This window comes from Pinus tabuliformis, chromosome 5_1 (genome assembly GCF_031772625.1).
Source record: "Pinus tabuliformis cultivar Carrire ecotype Pingquan chromosome 5_1, CPIR1, whole genome shotgun sequence".
Classification (NCBI taxonomy): domain Eukaryota; kingdom Viridiplantae; phylum Streptophyta; class Pinopsida; order Pinales; family Pinaceae; genus Pinus; species Pinus tabuliformis.
The window spans coordinates 125,502,182-125,524,759 of NC_142305.1; the positions used below are offsets into that span (position 1 = coordinate 125,502,182).

The following is a 22,578-nucleotide window of genomic DNA, read 5'->3' on the forward strand; positions in this document are numbered from 1 at the left end:
AATGGAAAGAAAACGAATTAGATTTTGATGTAATTATTGTCATCCATGCTCTTTTTTTTAGAGCTTCTGAAATATTCTATAAATGTACAGAAGAATGAGTATTTTCACTGTAAATGTTTAACATCTGCTTTATTTGCACTTTGTGAACAGGATAAAGAAATTAATCATAACCATAGAAGCATCTTCCGCTGGTTTCCAATCAGAGGCAAGTTGATCGATCTTTTCATTATCAGCTAAAATTCAATCAAACAAATAATTTTCTTGTTCTCTCTTTGATCATGCCTAGTTAGCTTCCATAGGTTGAAGGGACTTCTTTGGAGTGACTAGTTTCTCAAACTGGCTTGACATTTCTAGAACTGTTCTGATGCTTTATGAGAAATATAAATATTGTTTGTTAGATTTTGAGATCCATCAAAAACCGGTTCACTAATTGGGCATTGGAGTGCTATTAATCTTTGTTTTTCCAGAATCCCAGATTTGTGGCCTAATAATGTTTTGAATTTTCTAGCATGTGAAAGTTTTAATTGCTAAGAGTTTGGTTTATTGTGTCATCTTGTTGATCTTGTATGTGCATAGTATATTCACTTGGGCAGGACATCCTAGCAAATCATGCACCACATTTAGATTATACATTCTATGTTTATAGTATATACACTTCTGATGGTGTTGTTGAAGTTGACCATCTCTTGATTTTTCAATGTAGGTTACCTTTTTTTCCCTACTAGTATTGTTCTCTATGTGTGAAGGTGGCTTTAGGATTGGAATAAGATAGTATTTGCATAATATTTGCATAGCAGTGCATTTTTATTTTACTTTTAGAAAGCATGATTCAAAAATAAATTGATTGTTTTGCTTTGATTGTACAAGAGCATATGCCAATCTAGCTAACCCTTAGGGTTAACAAAACCACATGATTTGTCCAGAATACGTTCAAAATTATGCTAGATAACAGTTTGGAGAAAGTTGTACTATGTTGAAATTAACCCCTGTAATATGTGAAATAAGTGATAAGGAGGAATCAGATGAAGACTCTTTTTTAATGTACAACTCAGATTTCCAATAGGGTACATGAGTTGAGTACTTCGGTTATCAAGGTGAATTAATTCATGCTAGATGGCAAGATATTTTGCATGGGTGGATACTTTCTTTACTGAGAAGAGATGGGATGATGATTGTTCAGGTGCTGCTCCAATATAAAGAGATGGCAAGATGATTGCTTAGTTAGATGTAGACAAAATTTTCCAATGCTATCAGAATTAGAACTGGAACCAAGATTGGAATTGCATGAAGAAACAAGGTTGAGTGCCCATTCTACTAAAATATACTTAAATTATGTAAAAATAAATTATATATATATATATATATATATATATATATATATATATCCCTGTTGAAAAATGGGTAGCTATGGTTAGTATTTTCATTGGCAAAGTAATGGATAAACTTCAAATTTCTATGTTTGACCAAGTTGGCCTAAAGACAAGTCGGCCCCACATGTGTGAAATGAAATGAAATGATATTTTAATGTCCACGAGACTAAAAATAGTCTATGGGACCATTGGTTCCCTGCTTTTCGCCTTTTGCAATTCAATCCTTTTCTTATTCAAATTGATGTGAGCCAGCCCAACCTTCCAACAATCCTCCCGCTGAGAACACAATGCCAAGAAACCGATGCTAACATATTCCCATAACTTTCTTTGATGTCTTTGAACGCATCACATTCCAAAATGAAATGATTTTCCAATTCCACTGCCCCAGACGTGCAAAATGTACACACTTGTTCTTCCCAAGCTTCTTTAGGCCTTTTCCACCGTCCAGTTTCACACCAAAGTTGATGCGAGTTGGGTTTTAATTGAGCAATAAGAACCTTTTCCCTCCATGGAATGCTAGCTCCAATGAACTCTTTTTGTTGTAGATCACACGTAGGGTAGTACTTCTTCTTTCTAACCAACTCTTTTCCCCATACCCGTTTACGAAACTTCTCCATAACAAAATTATTTAGCTCCTTGCTATTTGTGGGAGATGCATTGAGGTAGATATTCCATTTTTACATCCATGTGTGGTTTTGTCTCATCTATGTTTTCTTTATTTCACTCATGCCTTCATTGAAGATAACATTAGGCCATCTACCTACTCCCATTTGCTCAATTCTTTTTAGATATCTTATGAGCCGCACCATAGCAATTGCCTCGATGGGAGTTGCTCCTGTTTCACTTATAAATAGAGTAAAAGGAGACTTTTCTGATCTACGTTGACCAACTTCTTTTGATCTGTAGATATCAAAAGAGATGCTCAGTAAAGATAGAACAATATCATGGGCCAATGAGCAAGTAATTCAAATGACAAGTACAAGAGAAATGAAATGCAATGTTGCAAGTAAGATGAAATGCTCAAAAATCAACAAATGCAAAATGAGACAATGTTAGATGAATGAATACAAGATTAGAGTATGTGTGATGCAAGTGATATTGGTTGATTTTAATTATATGTCTAATCTATAGTGAGTCTTCCCTTCAATTTCTCAAAACTTTGTAAGGACTATAGTGAGTCTTCCCTTCAATTTTTCAAAACTCGGTAAGGACTAAGGTGAGTTGCAAAAAGGCTAGGACGAGGAGGTGCTTAGTCCGTCATTAATGATACTCGTCTAGGCTCCTTGAAAATCCATGTGCTTCCGTTCCTACAAGGGCTTGGCCACAAGAGAATTGCAAGGTCACATGTTTGAACCTTTTCTCAAACTCAATTTTGTCATATTGAATGAAAGTTAGGGAAGTTGGTCCTAAAATATAAGCTTGGAGGTAAAATTTAGAGATGCAAACTTAGATCTAATATGAAAATGAGATGCAAATGTTAATACAATGTTTCAATGAGATACAATTAGAACAAGATGCTTTAAAAAGTGAGATACCAATACACTTATGATAAGATTATGATAAGTACTTTGAGCACAAAAGTATAATGAGATTAGCTTATAACAATAATCAATGAAGCAAGTAGAGATTACTCAATGAAACAAAGTGTCAGAGAAATAACACAAGTAGGTTACAAGGTTACAAGGGAAATTTATATTTCTAAATATTTGCAAATGATGACTTATCAAGGTAATTATGAGCTAAGCATATACCCCTAGGACAATAATCTACCATACTTCACATGAATCATATGAAAAATCCCTCACAAGCATAAGATTAGAACTTCACACTACAATTAGGGCAACTTCACCAGCTTCATGAGTGAAAATATTTCATATATTAAACATGAGACAAAATTTCAAGATAAAACTTGAAAAGATACTCACAAGTATAGCGAAATTCTTCAATCATCAATGTGCAAGAAAATCGAAACTCCAAGACAAGATTTAAGCTCTTCCAAACATCGAAATGCATTTGGAAATCCAATTCATCCATCAAAGAGGCTAGCCAAAATTCTCAAGAAGAGATAGTCTATTCCCAAAATGTGATGAGGGAAAGGAATGAGCTTCTCATCTATTTATACAATCTGTAAGGGGGTTCAAATAGCCTATTAGCCTAATAATGCCACTTGATAATAAAATAATGTACAATAATGACATGACTTGGTGACAAGCTCCAAACATAGTGATCAAGGGGGTGACCCTTGACATCCAAGCAAATCAAATGTGGTTTCCCCAAGTAGGTGTGGGGGCACAATGACATCCTCATGGGTCTCCAAGTGGATCGATAATGCCTGTATACCATCTGTAAGGGCTAGAATGATGACATGAGCCCTCACTCAGTCTCCCATGGTGGGATACATCCTCATCTGGGCCCTAGAACATTTGCCAAGTGTGTGGTGCAAGTGTGAAGCTGGTTGGGCATGGTGGTTCATGTGCATCATCCTCATCCAAAAAGGTGGAACACGAGTATCAATGAATGGTGCTGAGGGATGCATGAAGTAGCACTTTGCTCTCTGCTATGGTGAAGGCCCATGGCTTTGAACTCTCACCCTACAAGTGCCAATGTGACCCTCTAGAGGGCTTGGACCCTGTCTAGGGAGACCAAACCCCAAATGGAGACCCACCTGCAATCTTTTATACGATCAAATGCATCCCTTTGCCTTCCATTACAACAAATCATTCGAGTAATCGAGTAAAAGAGCTTACAAATCATAGAATCAATTGGACACTTCATAGTGGCATGCCCTTTCATAGTGGGCTTTAGCATGTACAGGTGTCTCCAAGCTCAATAAGGGGGTTAACCAAGGACCCTATTAAGCGGTTTCTACCTCTAGAGGGGGTGACATGTCCATTGTGCATCCATCAAGTGGTAGGTGGCAGGTGATATAATGATGGGATGGAGTGGGGCATTAGGGGAAAGCTCCAAGCCACATGCCATAATACAAGGGTAGCTATAATATAGAAGCCCACACTTGGGTATATGAATGTAGGAGCGAGAAATCATGGTACATGAGTTATCTTGACCTTTGTTTTTCCACCTTTCTTCATATGCCTATTGCCTTTGTTTGATTTTTCTTCATAACTGCTTTAGGCTTCAGGGGATGAGAGCATGATTTGTAGGGTATAACAGTGGATACCCCCTTAAGATGGGGCAGTTCATCGCCCACCAGGGGTTGGGGCAATGATGGGTTTGTTAATGATGTAAAGGGGCTAATATGAGAAGCCCTAGGAACCGGGGTGATGGCCATAATGGTAGGGGTAGAGCTCATGCTTGGCTTTTGTCGATGTGCTAAATTTGTATGTCCTGACCATATTTTGCATTTTATGGTACATTTCCTATTGACAGTGGCCAAATTATGCATTTTCCTTTCTTTTTAGCTACATCAACCTCTAGGGCATCATTCCAGACCTGACCCAAGGTGTGAAGAAGGGGAGGGGGAGGCTAACTCCTTGTGGACCTAGATGGGGAAATGATGAATGGGGTTGTAATGAGCGGAAGGGGAGTGATGTATATGGTATTGGGAAACGAGACCACGTAACCAAAATCAGGAGATCCCACGGGACTAGGATAGAAGGTTAACCATCGAATTGGGCAGAGGCGACAAGAGTACAGACCTAGCCCACTCTTTCTGCCGAATCCCCCCACTAATCCATGCCCAGAAGTGTCCATGATAAGTAAACAAAAACACCCAATTACACAATGAAAAGCCATACCTTTGGGGTTGAAAGGCCCACCTTCAAACATATGATCATAATAGATGGGTGAGGGACCACATGACTGGCTCAAGTGGTGGAGAAAATGGCACATTGAGCTATCTGGTGGTTGCAAGGGGCTGCCGATTGGGGACCATCTATGAGAAAATTTTCTCCTATGGATATCACCCACAAAGTGGTGGGTAACATTTGGCTCCAATTGGGACATGATCTCTTAGAAGAGTGCACGAACGTACTCGAACGGGGAGGTCATGAGAACACCAACAATCTCTTAGGACCATAGACTTGTCACTTGCATATATCATGAAACAAGCATAAGGGGCAACATGTTTTTGTGGTGTCTTATGATCGCCCATGATTATATTAGGCTGTAAAATTCAACAAGAAATATTTTTTTTAATCTAAATGCAATTTTAATATAAGTGCAACTAATCTAGCATGATAATATCATATGATGTTAGTTCTAATGCAAAAAATCAACATGCAATGCATCCTATCCTAACATGCATATGGTACAAGGCTAATACTAAGTGTAATCATAAAGCGAGTGCAACCAACATATCATTAGATCAATATAAATATGCTCGCCTATATGATTACTCATGTAACAAATCCCAAAGTGAACATGGACATAATTACATGGAGGATGATCTGTGTGGGAGGCGGGAAAATATGATCTCCTTTCAACGTAGAAGGAAGTCCTAGAAGAAGGAAAATAAGTCAATCTAGAAGTGCAGAGCTTTCCTTCTAAGCATAGGATGGAAGAATGAATGATCAAACTCAAGAACTCCCTATCACAACCATTTTTCATAATGTTATTTCTCATGGATGCCACGGGGTTATGATGGGAAGGAAAAGGGGATTCGGGACATGGAAGGGCACAACAGATTGGTTTCTCAATGGAATAATTATATTCACAATCCTGAGGGTATGAAGGGGAAGGAGGGATACTTCTAATGGATAGTTCTTCCTCAACATCATACCTAGGAGGGGAAAAGGGATCATCAATAATGGTGATAATGTGAGAATGAGCAAGGCGTGGGCTTGTGGATAATGTAGCTATACTATTGGGATCTTGGAGAAGGCATGGGAAAGCAAGGCCTTTGTTAGTGTCATAAATAGAGCTAGGGGATGGCTCTCTTAGAAGGGCTAGGGGATGGCTCTCTTAGTGATCTGAAAATCACCCTATGAGTGATCTCAGTGAAAGATTTATTAAAGGAAGGTATTACAGACTCATGTGCTGGTGTGTGTCTATGTTATTTAGGCCACGGATCGATCATATTGCAAATACAAATACAAATACACTTGAAATGGAAAACAACAGAGAAATACAGTAAGCAAATATAAGAACACAAGAAAATAATAAGGAGTTCACCCTATCCTCTAGGGCTACATCTCCGGTCCAACTCTCAGTGGTGGCTTTCTTTTATTGTGTCTTAAAGCAGAGAATTACAATGAAGGAGCTCAATATGAGTCTCCTGAAACAGAATTTACTTGGCAGGGTGGTTCTTGGATTCCCCAAGCCACTAGAGTGCACAGACTCTTTTCCTCACCAGCTCTTCGACCTCTCTGGTTTTTAATGGAAGGAGCCCAGTGTGGTGCTTAGTCCTGACAGATCTCTCAGGGATGGCTTGAATCTCTCAACCTTTATAACCCGCGCATATCATAAAATTCATGACCCTAAGCTTTAATAAAGCCCGGGCCCGCCCGTACCTGTCACATCAACCAACAAACATGAGCGTTAATCCGTGACCGTCCGATGATCCATTGCTTGATCCAATGCCATATGCAACCCCCGCTCCCGTGAACCGCTCGTCCATTAGGCAGTGGGGAAAGCGGTTTCCTCGCCGTCTCGTCAGCCACGCATCACATTTTCATTCCATCGCTTCCTTGTGTACGTAAACCACTCACCTCCCGTAGGCGGTGCGGGGAATACCGCCCGATAGTAAAACCGCCCTTTTTCGCCCGTTAACTTCCGCCCTTCTCTCGTGCCCGATCACCGTCGGATCTGTCCGGCCATGATCCGACGGCCCGTGTCTCTCCGTCCACATATTCTCCCGATACCTCCTGTAAGTTGATCTCCGCCGTTCCTCCAAGTGATCCAACGGTTGATGTTTCTTTTCCCGTTCCTCCACCATTCTGTCCACATCCACCGCCGGTCTCAACACTGTTTGTATTGAATCTTCAACTACCTCATTCAATAGGAAATATGGCCGAGAAGAAAAGGACGCGCCTCGAGCAATTCCAGGCATTTATCAGTTATGGAATGTCTTCGTACTTCCCTTCACCTGATCAAGAAGTACAATAGAATATTAGAAAAGATCAATTTTGTTCATTAAAGCCAGCAGATTGTATCCAGAACCCATATCTAATTGTAAATGCGGTTGGTGGTCAGTTATGACCCCTCCAGGCATGGCCTAGCAGAGGAATTTTGTAAACAGACTCTATATATATCCAAAAAGAAGATGTAATCAGGTTGATGAATGTCATTCTGTTGTAAGCTTCAACTTCTGGAGACTGTAACTAGTGTGTAATCTGCAGCTTCTGGTCTTCATTTCCAGTTAATACAAGCTTCTTTTGCTGTTAATTGCTCACTTTCCACTTCTCCTTCTTGTTCCAGGCTGTGTCTGTCTTGCATCTATTCATGTGCTGTTAATGTTTAGCATTAGAGGGGCTGTCATCCCACCTCTGTGTTAGGATTTAGCATGTATCATTGAATTTGTTTGCACGGTTCTGTTATTATTAATGCTAGAGAGCTGTCATCCTGTCTGTGTATTAGAAAACAGATTTACAGACCTTTTAATTGGTTGCAGTCGGCCATCACAGGGTCCTGCGCATCTGCTGGTGTGGTCAGTCTTCTTCATTATCACCTTATCCTCAAACTGTGAGTAGTTGGTGGTTAAAAGCCTTGTAGTCTGGGGGTTTTCACCCATGTCTGGGGTTAAGCATAGTAGAAGTGGTTATCTGGCTTGAATATGCAACATTTCCTTCATTCATCCACCATTTATCCAACAATTTTGTTGAGTTTGTAATGTTCCCGAGCATCTCTGATATACAACTTAGGAGAGTTTCTTGGGGTGATAACAGTGCCTACATTTTTTTTTTAACTGAAACGAGTATGATTTATTTATGATTTGGTTGGGCCGGAGCCTAATCAACCTTGTTACACTGCAATATCTTGCATCTTTATACATCTTGATGTACTCTGTTTCTCAGATTAAGGAACACTTTCTTGAATAATACTATTGTCATTGATGTTGAGTTCGCCCAATGCAAGAAGGCAACGTTTGTTTGCCATTATATCAGCTTCACTATTCGAGCTTCTGAGAATGTGGAAATTTGAAAGGATTCAAAGTCCTTCAGTATGGTCATTAGCCTTTTCAGAGAATTGTTGAGTGTGGTGTTGTTGAACTAGTCTTGCACATTGATCTTCTTGATGAGGATGTCTGAGTCTCCAAATGTTTGACAATCTTTGATGCCTCTTTCCCAAACAATTTGGCAGGCTTTTGTGAGGCCAAGAAGTTCTGCTTGGTTATTTGTACGATGACCAAGCCCCCAGCTGAAGCAATCTTTTCTAGTGCTGTCCGGGGAGTAGATGACTCCACCAGCACCCGCTGCCCCAGGGTTTCCCTTGGAGGCTCCGTTGAAGAAAATTGTAGTTTTGAGTTGATTCCTCCACCAAAGTTGGAAGCTGGCTTCTGGATCTCTTAATCTCCAGTGAGGGTTGGGAAGGGGGAGGATCAGAGATTTGCCTTTGGGGAGAGGATTAATATGATTCAACCAGCTCTTTTCAGAAGGGAGGAGAGAAGAATCTGATTTTTGCGAATGCTGAAGAACAGATTCTAGGAGAAGAGCTTTAGCTTTAGCAGCGATTTTTGCAGGGAAGCAAGGAGTATTATTGAAAGTCAAGTCGTTCCAGGCGAGCCAGATTTCCCAACACACGAATTTAGGGATTGAAAGCCAAATGTGATACCATAGAGAGTTGCTGGGGATGGGACGAGGATAATTTTGGAACCATGTGGAGTAAAGATCAGCCACCGTGCATTGCTGGGGCAGATTAACTTGTAGATCAAGGAGCGTTATTTTCCAGACTTCCTTGGCAAAAACGCAGTCTAGGAACAGATGAGGGGCTGTCTCTCCAACATTTTTGCACATGATGCATTGATGAGGTCCAACAATGTTTCTTTTTAGCAGATTGTCACCTGTCAACTGTTTGTTATGCATGAGGATCCAAAAAAAAAATGACTTTCGGAAATCCTATAGAATGCCAAACTTGTTTCCAAATGCTGGGAGAACGTATTTTATCTTTTTTTGGCTGCAGAGTGATATAACCTGCTGTAGTGGTATAAGTGTCGGTGTCTCCCAGCCCCAGCTATTTGGACTGTCACGATGGATGGGTGCAACGTTGGAGAGGAGCGATTTCAGCGCTGCCAGCTGTGGAAGGAGATGCTTTGGTATGATTGGGAAGCTCCAATCTTGCCAATTCCCTTTGCGATCCCACTCTGTTATGTCAAATAGCTTGTGATACCCTACATCTAGAAGCCAACATTAGAGGTTACGAATTTCATCATGGGATTTAAGGGGTGCGTTATTCATTATACGGTCTTCCCACAAGTAAATTTTTTTCCATTGCCTGGAATACAGTAGAGGTGAGACTTAAAGTGATTGATGCTGTTTCTGCATAAATTCCAGGTTAACGTTCCAGGGGAGGTGTTGTCAACAGAGAGTTGTCGAGGAGAGACCCCTGCGCATATTTTTTCTTGAGCATATCACTGACTGGATGAGCAGGGTCGGAATAGATTTTCTAGAGAAGCTTGTAGCCGAGAGCGAGATTGGAGAGTGCAGGGTCTCTTATCTGGAGTCCTCCATCCGCTATTGGGCATTTTACTAGATCCCAGTTTGCCAAGTGCATTTTTCTTTGATTGCCTTTGCCTCCTTGCCAAAGAAAGTTTCGCAGAAGGCACAAGATCTGCTCCATGATGTGTTTAGGAGCAAGAAGAAAAGAGGCTTTGATATTAAACCCGGAGGTGAGTGGTAGGCCAAGATATTTGATGCTGTCCCAATGGGCGTAGCCCTCGAAGCCAAGGATCTGGGCTATACTGTTCAGATTGCCTTGATCCACATTCCATCCGTAGATTGAGCTCTTTCTGTCATTTATCATAGCTCTTGAGGCTCTGCAATAACTTTTTAGGACAGAGTCGAAAGATTTAGCTATTCTCGTAGAGGCACCACCAAGAAGGAGGGAGTCATCTGCAAAGAGGGCGTGGTTTATAGGCTTTTGGGCATTGGAAGTGCGAATTCCGGGGAGGTCACCAGAATTCATTTCTGCAGTAAGCTTCCTGCTGAGGGAGTCCGCCATTAGAATATACAAGAAAGGAGATAACGGGCAACCTTGCCTCAATCCACGCTGAGCTTGGAAGAAGGATGCTGGCCGGCCATTGACTAGAGGGGCAATCCAAGGCTTATCAATATAGGCTTTGATGAGATTAATGAACTGAGCAGGGAAGCCGAAGGATTGGAGGACTTGGAAGAGGAAGGAGTGATTAACCTTATCGAAGGCGTTGGCCATGTCGAGCTTGATCAAAATGCCCTTCTCTTTTCTCAGTTTACTGGAGTGGACAGCTTCCTGGACTTTAATGACATTATCCAAGATGTGTCTACCTTTAACAAATCCCTCTTGAGAGCTGGAGATTAATTTTTCAAGGAGGGGTTTAACTTTGTTTGCAAGGATTTTGGCCAAGATTTTATAGGAAGCGTTACAAAGTGAAATGGGCCTAAATCTGCTAAGATATTCTGGATTGACCTCTTTTGGAATCAAGGCTAGGAAGGTTGAATTGATGCCTCCCCCAACCTTGGCTTTACTGAAGAAACCTTGTATCATTTTCAGCAGATCTGTTTTGATGATGTTCCAGCAGACTTTGTAAAAGTGTATAGAGAAGCCATCTGGCCCAGGGGCCTTATCTGATTCCATTGCCCATATTACTTTGATAATTTCTTCTTCAGATAATGGTTTCAGAAGAGCTTGATTGTCCTCTTGATTGATGAGGTGAGAGATATTAGACAGAAGGTCTTCAATATCCTCTTTGCTGCTTTCATTCCCAGACTCGTAGAGCTTTTTGAAATGATTTTTAGCTGCTGATTTAATTTGGTCGAACTTTTTGCAGATCTGTCCTTCTTCATTTTTTATCTCAGTAATATGGTTATGAGATAATCGGGCTTTGTATTGTTGGTGGAAGAATGAAGTGTTTTGGTCTCCGGCCTTGAGCCATAGGCTACGATATTTGAGCCTCCAATACTCTTCTTCCCGTCTGAAAGAGCGGTGGATGTTGCTTTGGAGTGCAGCCTCTTTATTTAGAATTTCCGGAGTGATGTGAAGGTCTTCTATTCCCATTTGCAGAGTTTCCAATGAGTGAACAACTTCATTTCTCTGTTGAGTAGGGTTTTTAGATGGATTCCTTAGCCACTCTTTTAAGGCTTTTTTTGTGGCTTTTAATTTTTGTTCCCACACATAGCTGGGAGATCCATCGATGGGAATATCCTAGGCTGATTGAACAGTGTCAAGAAAACCTTCTTTTTCAATCCAGAGAGGGTTGAATTTAAAGGGCATTGGGCCCAGGTCTTCCTTAGGAGCCATAAGGAGTTGAATTGCCTTATGGTCTGAGGTGAGTTTGGGGAGGATTTTTGTGGAGATAAGAAGATTTTCCAACAGCAAGGAGCTTTGAATTAGAAATCTATCCAATCGGGTAGAAATGTGATCAGTCCTAGTTCGATTATTGGTCCAAGTGTATGTGCCTTTTACAAGTGCAAAATCTAAAAGATCCCTTTGCTCCGTGAGTTCTTTGACCAAGGGTAGTAGTTGGTCTCTGATGCTATTTCCCCCCTTTTTTATTTTGGCTTCATAACAATATTGAGGTCTTCGGCCAGAATGATGTTGTTGGGTGAATGAAGGTCTAAAAAGTCGGAGAGAGAATTCCAACATTCTCTTTTTTCAGCATAAAAGACAGGAACATAGAGATTGAATGGGGCTATAGTTAACTTACTTTCAAGGTGATTGATCTTAATGTAGATCCAGTGCTAGGTCTCATGCGAGTTAAGCAGATGGACGTGATCGTCAGTCCAGAGTGTCGCAACTCCTCCTGAAGATCCCCTCGAGCTGACTGCTTTGCCTTCTTTCTTTTTCCATTTTGACTTGTTGATTTCCATGAGGGCTTGCCCTTTGATTTTTGTCTCTTGGAGCAAGAGGATATCTGTGGGTCCTATTTTCATCAGATCTTTGACGGCTTCGATTTTTGGTTGGGTCCCCAGACCTCTGCAATTCCAAGAGACTATATGCATTATTTACTTGGCGAGGGGTTTGAGAGACCCCCCTTGGAAGGTCTTGCGCTTGTATTTCTCCTAATAGACATTTCTATTGTGGATTGGCTGCCTTGCATCTTTAGACATTCTGCTTCTTCTTCCCTCACCACTTTGTGAGGCTTCCTGCCCGCCCTCTTCGAGGGTTTCTCATAGATCTCATCCTCAGAGGAGTCAGAGGGTTCTGCCGCTTTTTTCTTTGCTATATCTGCATACGAGGGAATGGAGGGGCTACCCTGAGAGACACCAGGAGAGGCAGTTCCTCCTCCTTTGTTTGTTTGAGGGATGTGAATCTGTGCCGGGGTAATCAGATCTGCTTCAGGAGGATCTGGGGGGGGCTTCCATTAGGGTTTGGATTCTCATCTGGGGCATGGGGGTTCCTCTTTTCATTTCCTTGATCTTCAGTGTTGTTCTTCTTTGTAGGTCCTTTCCCTTGTGGTTTTGCATGATCAGTTTTCTGGACCGTGGTCCATTGTTCTCCCTTCGACTTATCACTCTGTTCTTCAGCGTTTTTCCTGTAGTATCTCGCAAAATTCCCATAGCCATGACAACGTCTACATTTGAAGGGTAGCTGCTCATAATCTAGTTCTTGGATGTGAGACCATCTGGCTACTGTGAGTTTTATTGCTTCTGGTAATCCTTCTTCAAGGTCTACTTCCACACATATTCGAGCACAGGAGTACTGGACTTTCCTTGCAGCCTGGTCGATATATTTTCCAAGGGAGTTGCCAATGATTTGGAGCGATTTCTGGGTCCAACAATGCAAGGGTAGGTGGGGAAGTCGCACCCATACTGGGACTATAATGGGCACATCTTGTGTCGGGTTGAAATCCGACGACCATTTGTGTAGATATAAACCTTGTGGCCCCATGAAATAAGGCCCATTCCTGAAGATGAGACTCTGATCCTCAGCAGATTCAAACACGAAAACGAAGTAGCCTTTCCCAACAAAGTAAGATTTGATACCTTGATCAATGGGGACCAGTTGCTCTTAATCCAATCTTCTACTGATTTGGGCGATGGCCAGAGGCCTGTGAATTGCCCTATGAGTCCTTTGTCCGCTAGGTTCAGAGCAGATTGACAAGTTTCTTCCTCAGGGAGGGGCCACTGAGGGTATGCTGTCCTTTTTTTTACGAATTTCTATTGCTGTGCTGTTGGGAGCCGTTTGCAGCATGCAACCACCATTTTCTGAAATTCACGAACTTCTGGAGGAAGGGAGAGGGGCTCCGAGCCCCCCTCTCGGGCCATGGCAGATTGGAGGGTAGTAAGTATGCAACCGTGGGCATGCGCAACGCAAGAGCTAGGTCACGTGGCCAGAGCATCCTCTAGATTAGGTTGCCTGTGAAAGGCAAGAGAGGTGCCTACATTTGGGGTTATGCCTGTAGCAGCATTTAGAAGGAACCGAGTTGGTTGTCAAGCTCAGTTTGAATCATATTACTTTCCCAGGTGTCAAAGAGGTTTCTAATATTTTTGAAAACATTTGCTTGAAGAAGTAAATATTGTGCACTCTATTTGCTTGGTACACTACAATAGCCACTATGGATGATTGGGTCAAAGCCTTCATAAACACCCTTAGTAACAGTTCATCACTTGATTCCATGAGCCAAAGAAGAAAACCAAACAAAAGAGTTTTTTCAAAAAGGGTACATGCTATCTTACAACTGGAGCAAATAAGGGATTTGCAAAAGGAACAGGAGGTAGGAAATTGGCTTTATGCACTTGGATCAGACTTGAAAGACATGAAGGTGACTGAAAAATCCCTCTCTTATTTGAAGAAATTGGATTCACATCTTTCTAAAGTGAGCCAATCCGATTTCAGGGTTCTAAATTGGGCACTCAAACCAACAATGCTTGCCTTGATCCAACAAAGATTCTTGGAGCACACTTGTGAAGGGGTCAGACTTATAGTTGCCTCCTGTCTTAGTAGTATCATGATGCTGACCTCACCTACACCCCCTTACAATGATGACATTATGAGGAGAGTCTTCACACTGATAGTAGGGACCTTTTAGGACTTGGATAACATTGAGGGCATCTTTGTATAATATATCTAACTCTACTCCTTTTACATTTATGTCATTAGTTAGTTTTATTTCACGCATTTAAGTTACATGTTTTTTCATTTTAGTTTGTTAGAGTAGATTTTTTCTATTCCAACAGATTTTTTATGTATGCATGATGATTTTGATTTTGAATGGATATCTATTTGATGGAATTTTGTTTTCTTGGATACAGGATTCTTGATTTTCACATTGCCCCATTGAAACAATGTGTCCCCATATGGAGCTAGATGTTGCACACCTTTTGTCACAGTTCCAAGAAAGCAGTTGTACCATTTTTTCTTTTAAAGTTCAGAAACATCAGCCAATAGATTATTATGTCATTGTAAACTCATTCTGCAAATTTGTACTGTAAATGATGCTAGTAGGATTGTTAATTATGTAACAACCTAGGTAAGCCTATGATTTTGGCGACAAATTTCATCCTAAGAGGTTTTTCGTCTCACTTATTATCTGTGTTTCTAAATACGGATGATCGACAAAGTTTTTCCCTTCCAGGGTGGGATTTATCGTTGAAGTCTTAGGTGAGTCGTAGTGTTTTAGTCAAGACTTTTGTAAAAGTGATTTGGGAATAATTTAAGTTATTTGGCTAGATTATTTCATTACAAATCACTTGGTCTGCTATATCATATTGTGTCGCAGAATTGGGTATGTATTTTGATGGTCTATGACGAATGGCTATTCCCCCTTTGAGGTTGAATTTGTAAAATTTTATGTAAAAATATTTTAGCGCATAGTCCCTCATACTTAGACACCATGGCTAAAATATTTGAGGGTGAAAAAAATAATTAATCCCCTTATGAATCAATTAATTAATTTTTCTGGCAAAAATAAAATTAAATCCTAAGCCAGAAAATTAATTAATTTAGAGTCAAAATTAAAATGTTAAAGAAATTAATTTTTCCAAGTGGAAAAATTCGTGGGTTTAAAGTAAGTTAATTTTTAGAAGTCACCCACCAAGGGAGCATTGAAAATTTCTAGAAAAATTGGACCCTTGGACCTTGGTGGTTAAGTCAAAGTCAATTTTTTGAGGGAATTAGTTCAAAATAATTATTTTTGGACTAAAAACATAGGTTTTATGAGAAATTCGAAAATTCTTCAAAAATAATTATTTTCGATGGTGGAGATTAAAAGATGATCAAATATTTATCAATGTTCGAGATTATTTTGACGGGGATCAAGCCAACTAGTCGTTATTTTCTACTTGGAGGATTTATTTATAAATTAGAGGCCATTTTGCTTCTTAAGTCATGATGAAAGCTTTAACTCTAGTCTATTTAATTTTGTAATGTTGGTTTTGTTCCATTGATCTACTGGGAACGTTTGAAATATCATAATAAAAGACTTTGGGGTTCAATTCATGGTGTTCTTTGTTCGATGATCTGTGATATGTGCTTTCCTATATTGTGCTTAAAATTTTAAAGTTTGTTTATTCATTAGATGGTGATAAGAACATTCTATTGGTAGATTTTAGGTCTATCTTAGGTGATCTGATTCACCATATGTCTAACAAGCTTTCTTGAAGAAAATATATAGGGTTTGCAGGTTCACTGACCCTTGGGCTCCAAGTTCATAGACTCTGGAGGAGAGTCGACCTTGTTTGGGCTTCGAGAATTTTGTTTGGTTTTCTTACTTCGCTAAGGCTGTGGGCAATACCATAACTTTCAAAACACATTTGATCTATGGTCATTATTCATCATTTAAAAAATTATTTACTCAAAAATATTTATTTTCAAGCATTGTATATTTGTATATAAATTGTAATTTATTTTTGTAAAATAATTTTTGTAAATAAAATTTTCTAACCCTTGTTTTGTAGCTATTTGGGTTTGGAGTTTTATTTTAAATTTCATGTTTTGGGGTTTTTAGCATACTTTTAAATATTCTTTAGATTTATTTTATTTTGTAAATAATTTTTAGATTTCAAAGTTGTAAATATTTATTTGATTTAAGTTTTAATTTTTTTAATTAGACTTAACTTTTAATTTGAAATTCAAATTTTACTTGTAAAGTTTTTATCCCACATTCAAAATTTGAAAATAGTTTCTCTAATTTGTGTCTATATATATTAACCCTTCACCTTGTATTTTCTATTATGCAAATAATTTCACTAACCCTTTGCATTTTAATTTTTTCTTGTATATAATTTCTTGGGGTTTTAATTTTATTTTTGTATATATTGGGTTTTTTTGGGAAAGTTTCTTTTTATTTGGACAGGTGAAATCTCTCAAGGGATCAAAGAAAGGATTAAACTTCTGAAATTTCCAACCCTTAAAAACCCTAGACGTCTAGGGTTTTTGAGACCATTTTTGCAGCTTGCTTATTTTCAAATTGGGGAAGAAACCCATTTTCTGAAAGCCCTAGCTTTTACTTGATGAATTTCCACGATCTTGGGTCTAGGATAGAATCTTAAAATCTCTGATGCTACCAAACTAAGAATCTCAACGATACTACTTTGCACAACAGAATATAAACAACAGTGAATCACACATGCACAGAATATAAACAAATTTTTATATTTTTCAACCCAACTTCGTAATACTACTTTGCACAACAGAATATAAACAACAGTGAATCACACATGCACAGAATATAAACAAATTTTTATATTTTTCAACCCAACTTCGTAATATGAAACAACATATAATACAACGGTCTAGGGCTCCCGTACCAGGGATAATGGCCCTCAGACATCCATTAGTACAAGATACAAAACTGGGGCTCAGTGTTAGTCCATTAACAACCAATCTGCCCTCAACAAGATACTTTGATCATCTTGCTGATGAAGTCGGCTATCTCAACTCCCTTCGGTCGTACCCTGTATTTGCCCGGTCCTCTAGCTCATGATTTGCAGCTCCTGCCTCTATCAATGCTCCAAGTCCATATGGCCAATGAACCTCGGCTGTCAATCTGCTTTGACAACCATTTATGTAGTCATATGAACTAATTAAGAATGATCAAAATTGACTAAAGATCATCTAAAAATCACTCAAATTGATTAGCTAATCATTGGAGCTTATTTTGCATTAATGTTTAGGCCCCTTGTTGGTCTATTAAGGACTGATTTTCTGAGTTATTACAGATCTGCTATACATCATTTTGAGGTATGATCTGAGCATAATAAATCATATCTATAGTGTCAAAGCAGTCCTATAATCAAGTGAATATCATTGGAAGTTAAATGCATTGATTTTCTAGCTTATCTTTGGCATCTTGCATCACTTCTTGACTGCTGATATAAAATTGCAGACCTCTGAATACAAGTTTGCAGCAATAATAAATCACATATAAGTCTCTAAAATTGGGTAAGGAAATTTTACAATTCATAATCATTCATGGTTGAAGTGATTTGGGCTAAATTTTAGTCATTGGCATCTTGTATTGGAAATCATTGGCTAATTAGATAAGTGCTCTAAGTTTCCTAAATTGCTATCATTGTTATCACTTGTTGGTCAATATCTTTGTGGAATTATTGTAAGAAGATCTCTTGTTGGTTGTTGGCACTTGTATCATTGAGCACTTGGTCTTGTTTAAGATTGTTTTTCAATATATTGTTAAGTACTCTTGTTATGAGATAATCAACATCAAGTACTTGAATCACATAAACATTCTTAACTCAAGACTCACTCATAATCCTTGCATATCATTCTAGGAAAATTCTTGTATCTAATAATTTACCTCGAAACATAAGCTTGGTTGATAGACATTTAGGACAACCTTTCTCACCTAGCTTCAGGAGCCTAGCACCTCTTTAGTGGTTAACACGATGACCTTGCAGTTGTCAGAGCCATAGTCTCTGCAACATCGGAGTCATTGAGTGGTTAGAACACAGGGGGAGGTATCGTTAATCAAATCTCTGCTTACTTCTTGTTAGCTTCTATCCCATAACCTACTTTAGAGACTAGTTCCAAAATAGTTAAGAGGAAGGAACTATTTAGAACAGACGTATAATTAAAAGTAACCACGATTCTTGCATTTCACCTAAGTCTTAGGATTTGCATAACATATAGGTTAGTTAAGCATTCAAGCAACGGTTGTTCATCCGATCATTTGGTCCTAAATTGATATAAAACAAGTAAGTTGACTCCATAGGGCATTGGTCTCATTGGTAATTAAATATAATCTCTAAAAGCTTGCTGAATCAACCAAGTGGCTAGGCCATTCAATCGTGTCTCCCAGACTCCTTGGTTGCCAACTTGTCTTTCATTTCTATTTTCCATAGGGACTACCCCCCATACTTTGTTGTTGGGAGACAACTATAACGGAGCGGGTGGGGATCAGACTGGAGAGTGACAACCCCCGCCTTGAGTCGTTGTCGCACCATGCCTATACAATTTGAGCGACAACATACTGCAGAGTCCAGATTTGTAGTGGTTAGTGGGAGACCATGGTATAAATAAAACAAATGCAGGGTCATCACCGGTTGGGTCGGGTGTCACTGAGGATTGAGTGTGCAGGCTGTAGTAGTAGGGTTGATTGGCACAATGCAGTGGGAGTTGAGACTCGATGGTGGAGTGATGGAGTGCGAGAGTTACATTTTCGCGCCCGCCAAAAGTTTTAGCCTTGTTAGGGATACATATTTTTTTTTAAATTATAAACTTTGAAAAAATGCTTAACCGCAAAAACCCTAACACGAATTTCATTGATTCTTGAAGATTTTTTCGATTTTGTTCGGGTTTGAGCTCGGCTTGATATTCGGTGAACACAAACGAATTTGTTCAGATTGTGTAGGGGTTCTACGAATTTCAAATCTAAAGGATTTTATTTGCTGAACCCAGTGACTAAGAGAATAATCACTTTCTCCTTGGATCTGCTGAAAAATATTAATCAACATTTAAAACTTTCAAATTTGAAAATATGGGCACCAATCTAGGAAAAGAATAGAGTTTATCTGCTTCCAATTCATCTATACTATCAGGAAAACTGAGAAACAAGATACTCTGGGCTGTAAATCAAATTTCTTGCATTTTTTGAATAATTTTGTACAATTCCTTATGATTGCGCTGCTACACTGCATGACCTCTGGAAATGAAGACTGAAAACAGTGGCTGAAAGACATTGTATGGTGGCTGAAATTTAAAACAAAATTGCCCATGCTTTGAACAAAAGACAAAATACCTGGTTTCAATGAAACCCTTTTGGCTTTTCACCATGCTACACTAGTGATTCCTTGATCTCGCTCTGCGGACATCAGTTCCTAGGTATTCATGCTCTTACACACTTATCAGTCTAATCATTTCTGATTCTCTATATCATCATACAGTGGAAGAGGAGCATTCTTAGCAGATTAAATTGGCTGTAATACCATGTTACAGCAATTGAAACCATGGTAACTCAAAAGACTTCTCCATATTGTATATCTAAATGAGAAAGTAAAAACTTTCTTATATAGGAATACAATCAAATAGAGTCAATACACTTTATGAATGTAGGATAAACAGATAAAGTGAAATTAGAATAAGCATAAACCAAGCTAAAGACGAATTGGCTTTATTAATGCCTAAGTCTAATATCTAGTTGACCATTATAAGCTAACATTTACTTTAACAGTTTAATGGCTGACAATTGTATTGATATTTTTGGATATGATATATGATAACTTGTGCTAAATTTTGTGAATTTTTATTTTATTTTTCCTGATCACTATTTAATCAAGTTATTTTTCATTTGAACAGGGCTGAAACATTTCAATATTGGCTGGTCAACTTGTAAAGAACACTATGTCGAGAATGGGGGAAGATTAATTGTGTTTTCTGCAAGTGGAGAATATATTGCAGTCTTATTCAACAATGAGGTTACAATTTTGAGGAAAGATGACAACTTCACAAAAGCATTTCAATCATTTACTGGTAATTGGTTTGCTGTTATTAACTTCTAATAGAATTCTATGGCAATGTTAGAAGTTGTGCATTTTCATGGAATGCATAAACTTTGAATCAACCTTATTTATTCACGTTGTATATTTTATTGCAAGAAGAAATTGTTTACAGTTGAGAAAAAGGGTATTAAATAGGTGGAGAATGTGTTACACCAAGATCTAGTATCCCAAAATGTAAAGTCCTCAGCAGAAGGTGTTAGCTTTTGTAAATCAGGAAGTCTACCCACTATTACTTCAATAGGTCTTCTTCTCGTTTTAGTTTGTTGGCCCATCTTCAACTCAAAGGGGTATCTCTGAGGAAAGTCCAAGTCCAATTGTTTAGGTGTGTCAATGGGTTGTTTATAGACCAATGTGTTCTCTTGTGAAGCCAGTTTAAAGTATTTCCAGTGAAGATATGTAGATTCATGTTTCCAACCAAGTTTCAAGTCTAGTGTAGGATAACTTGTGTTAAATCTGAAAATTTAATGATCTTATGTAAGAGTGCTTTTCACATTTGTACTTTTCAATTTTTTAGACTTGTGTTAAATCTGAAAATTTAATTGATCTTTATGCAAATGCTCAATTATGAAATCTGGAAATTAAAATTCTGCATTGAATTTAAATTTAAATGCATGAATTAATAGTGAAACTCTAAATAGAAAATTTCAGAATGCTACATATACAACATGAGGCTAAACCATGATCTAAAAGTGAGGTCTAAGGTTTCAATATGATCTGGAAAAGACAAATCTCTGACCTATACCATGTGCTGGAAATATACTTGATGTTAAAATTGGCAACTAGGGCCAAAGTCCATGTGGGTCATCTTATTAGTGGCAGCTGATATATTTCTTGGATCCCTCATCGAGAGGTGTAGGATTGATCTAAAGATCATCCGATTCCGATAAGTATTCATGGAGATATGAATTTATTTGTGTTATGGGACAATTCGTCAAGGTTGGCCAGCAGCCAAATAAACCCCTCATGTGCTCCAAGTTTTTGTATAAATAAAGGTGCCTTGAATCATTTGAGAACACAACTCTCATCATCTCCTTCTCTCCACTTGTTTTGGGTTTGTCTTCTCTCAAGGAAGACGCATTGGAAAGGGTCTTCTAAAAGAGCCCTAGACGCAGTCATCTAGGAGAGCCCTAGCCGCAGTCTTGGAGGAGATCTGGCCACAGATCTAAGAAGCCCTAGCTGCAGTCAATAGGAGTTCTAATGCGCAGTAAGGGAGCCCTAATCTGCAGCAAAGGGAAGGCTTTAATCCACAGCAAAGGGAGCCCTAATCTGCAGCAAAGGGAGCTCTAACGCAGCAAAGGGAAGGCCCTTATCCATAGCTAATGGGAGCCCTAAACCACTGTCAAGAGGAGGCCCTAAACTGCTGTCAAGAGGAGCCCTGAGTCGAGGCCTTAGCCGCAGCATAAGAAGGACTTCATTCACAGCAGAAGGGACCTTATCATAGCATGAAGCAACGTGGGCATGGACAACAGCAAGACAGGGAAGCCGCAGTCACAAGGAGGAGAGATTCAGGGCTGTATATGTATGCGTTTGAGTGCAGGTAAGTGTTGTCAGCTTGCCCGAGTTCATGAGGAAAGAAACGCTGCTGTTTGGGTATCATTTGGGAAGGCGGAGTGCTACAGCTAGCTGTTGTGCTAGGCTGCAAGCCAGAGCACACAGCTGAGGTTGTGTCAAGGACTGTCAAGGGTGGACAACACCTTCAAAGGGCAGTGTGGCATGAGGGAAAGCTCTTCAAGATAAACTGCAGTCCTAAAAGGACTTATCTCCTGACTGTGTGGTAGCCCTAACCTGAACACAGTCATAACAACAATGGGCAGCAATACATATGATCAGTATTGCTAGACATAGGTGCTGCAATGGGACAACATGGCAATGATGAGGTATTATAGCATGCATGGTAAAACATGATGCAACATGGGACAACTGCAAGCATGAAGAATCATGGACAACAGCAGCATGGTAAAGCATGGACAACTGCAAGTAGAGTGCTGTATGGGACAACAGTATAGTACTTGATGCAGCTAGGACACAAAGCAGCAATGGTGCAGCAAGCACATGGGCATAGCATGGTGCAGCCGTGGCACTAGGTAAACACTGGGACAACAACAGCATGAGGTCCAGTATTGTGATGATGGGTGCAGTAGAGATAATATATTAGTCGAAGT

General features: G+C 39.3%; 1 protein-coding gene across 7 annotated transcripts in view; it reads left to right on the top strand.

Annotated features, from left to right (window-relative positions):
• LOC149163738 (MAG2-interacting protein 2-like) overlaps nt 1-22,578 on the top strand; it is an 87,174-nt gene that overhangs the window by 24,685 nt on the left and 39,911 nt on the right. For all 7 annotated transcript variants that reach the window (XM_089431841.1, XM_089431840.1, XM_089431839.1 and 4 more), the window contains exons 3-4: nt 151-205; nt 20,214-20,387. In XM_089431841.1, coding sequence (XP_089287967.1) covers nt 151-205; nt 20,214-20,387 — 229 coding nt within the window. The remainder of the gene's footprint in view (nt 1-150; nt 206-20,213; nt 20,388-22,578) is intronic.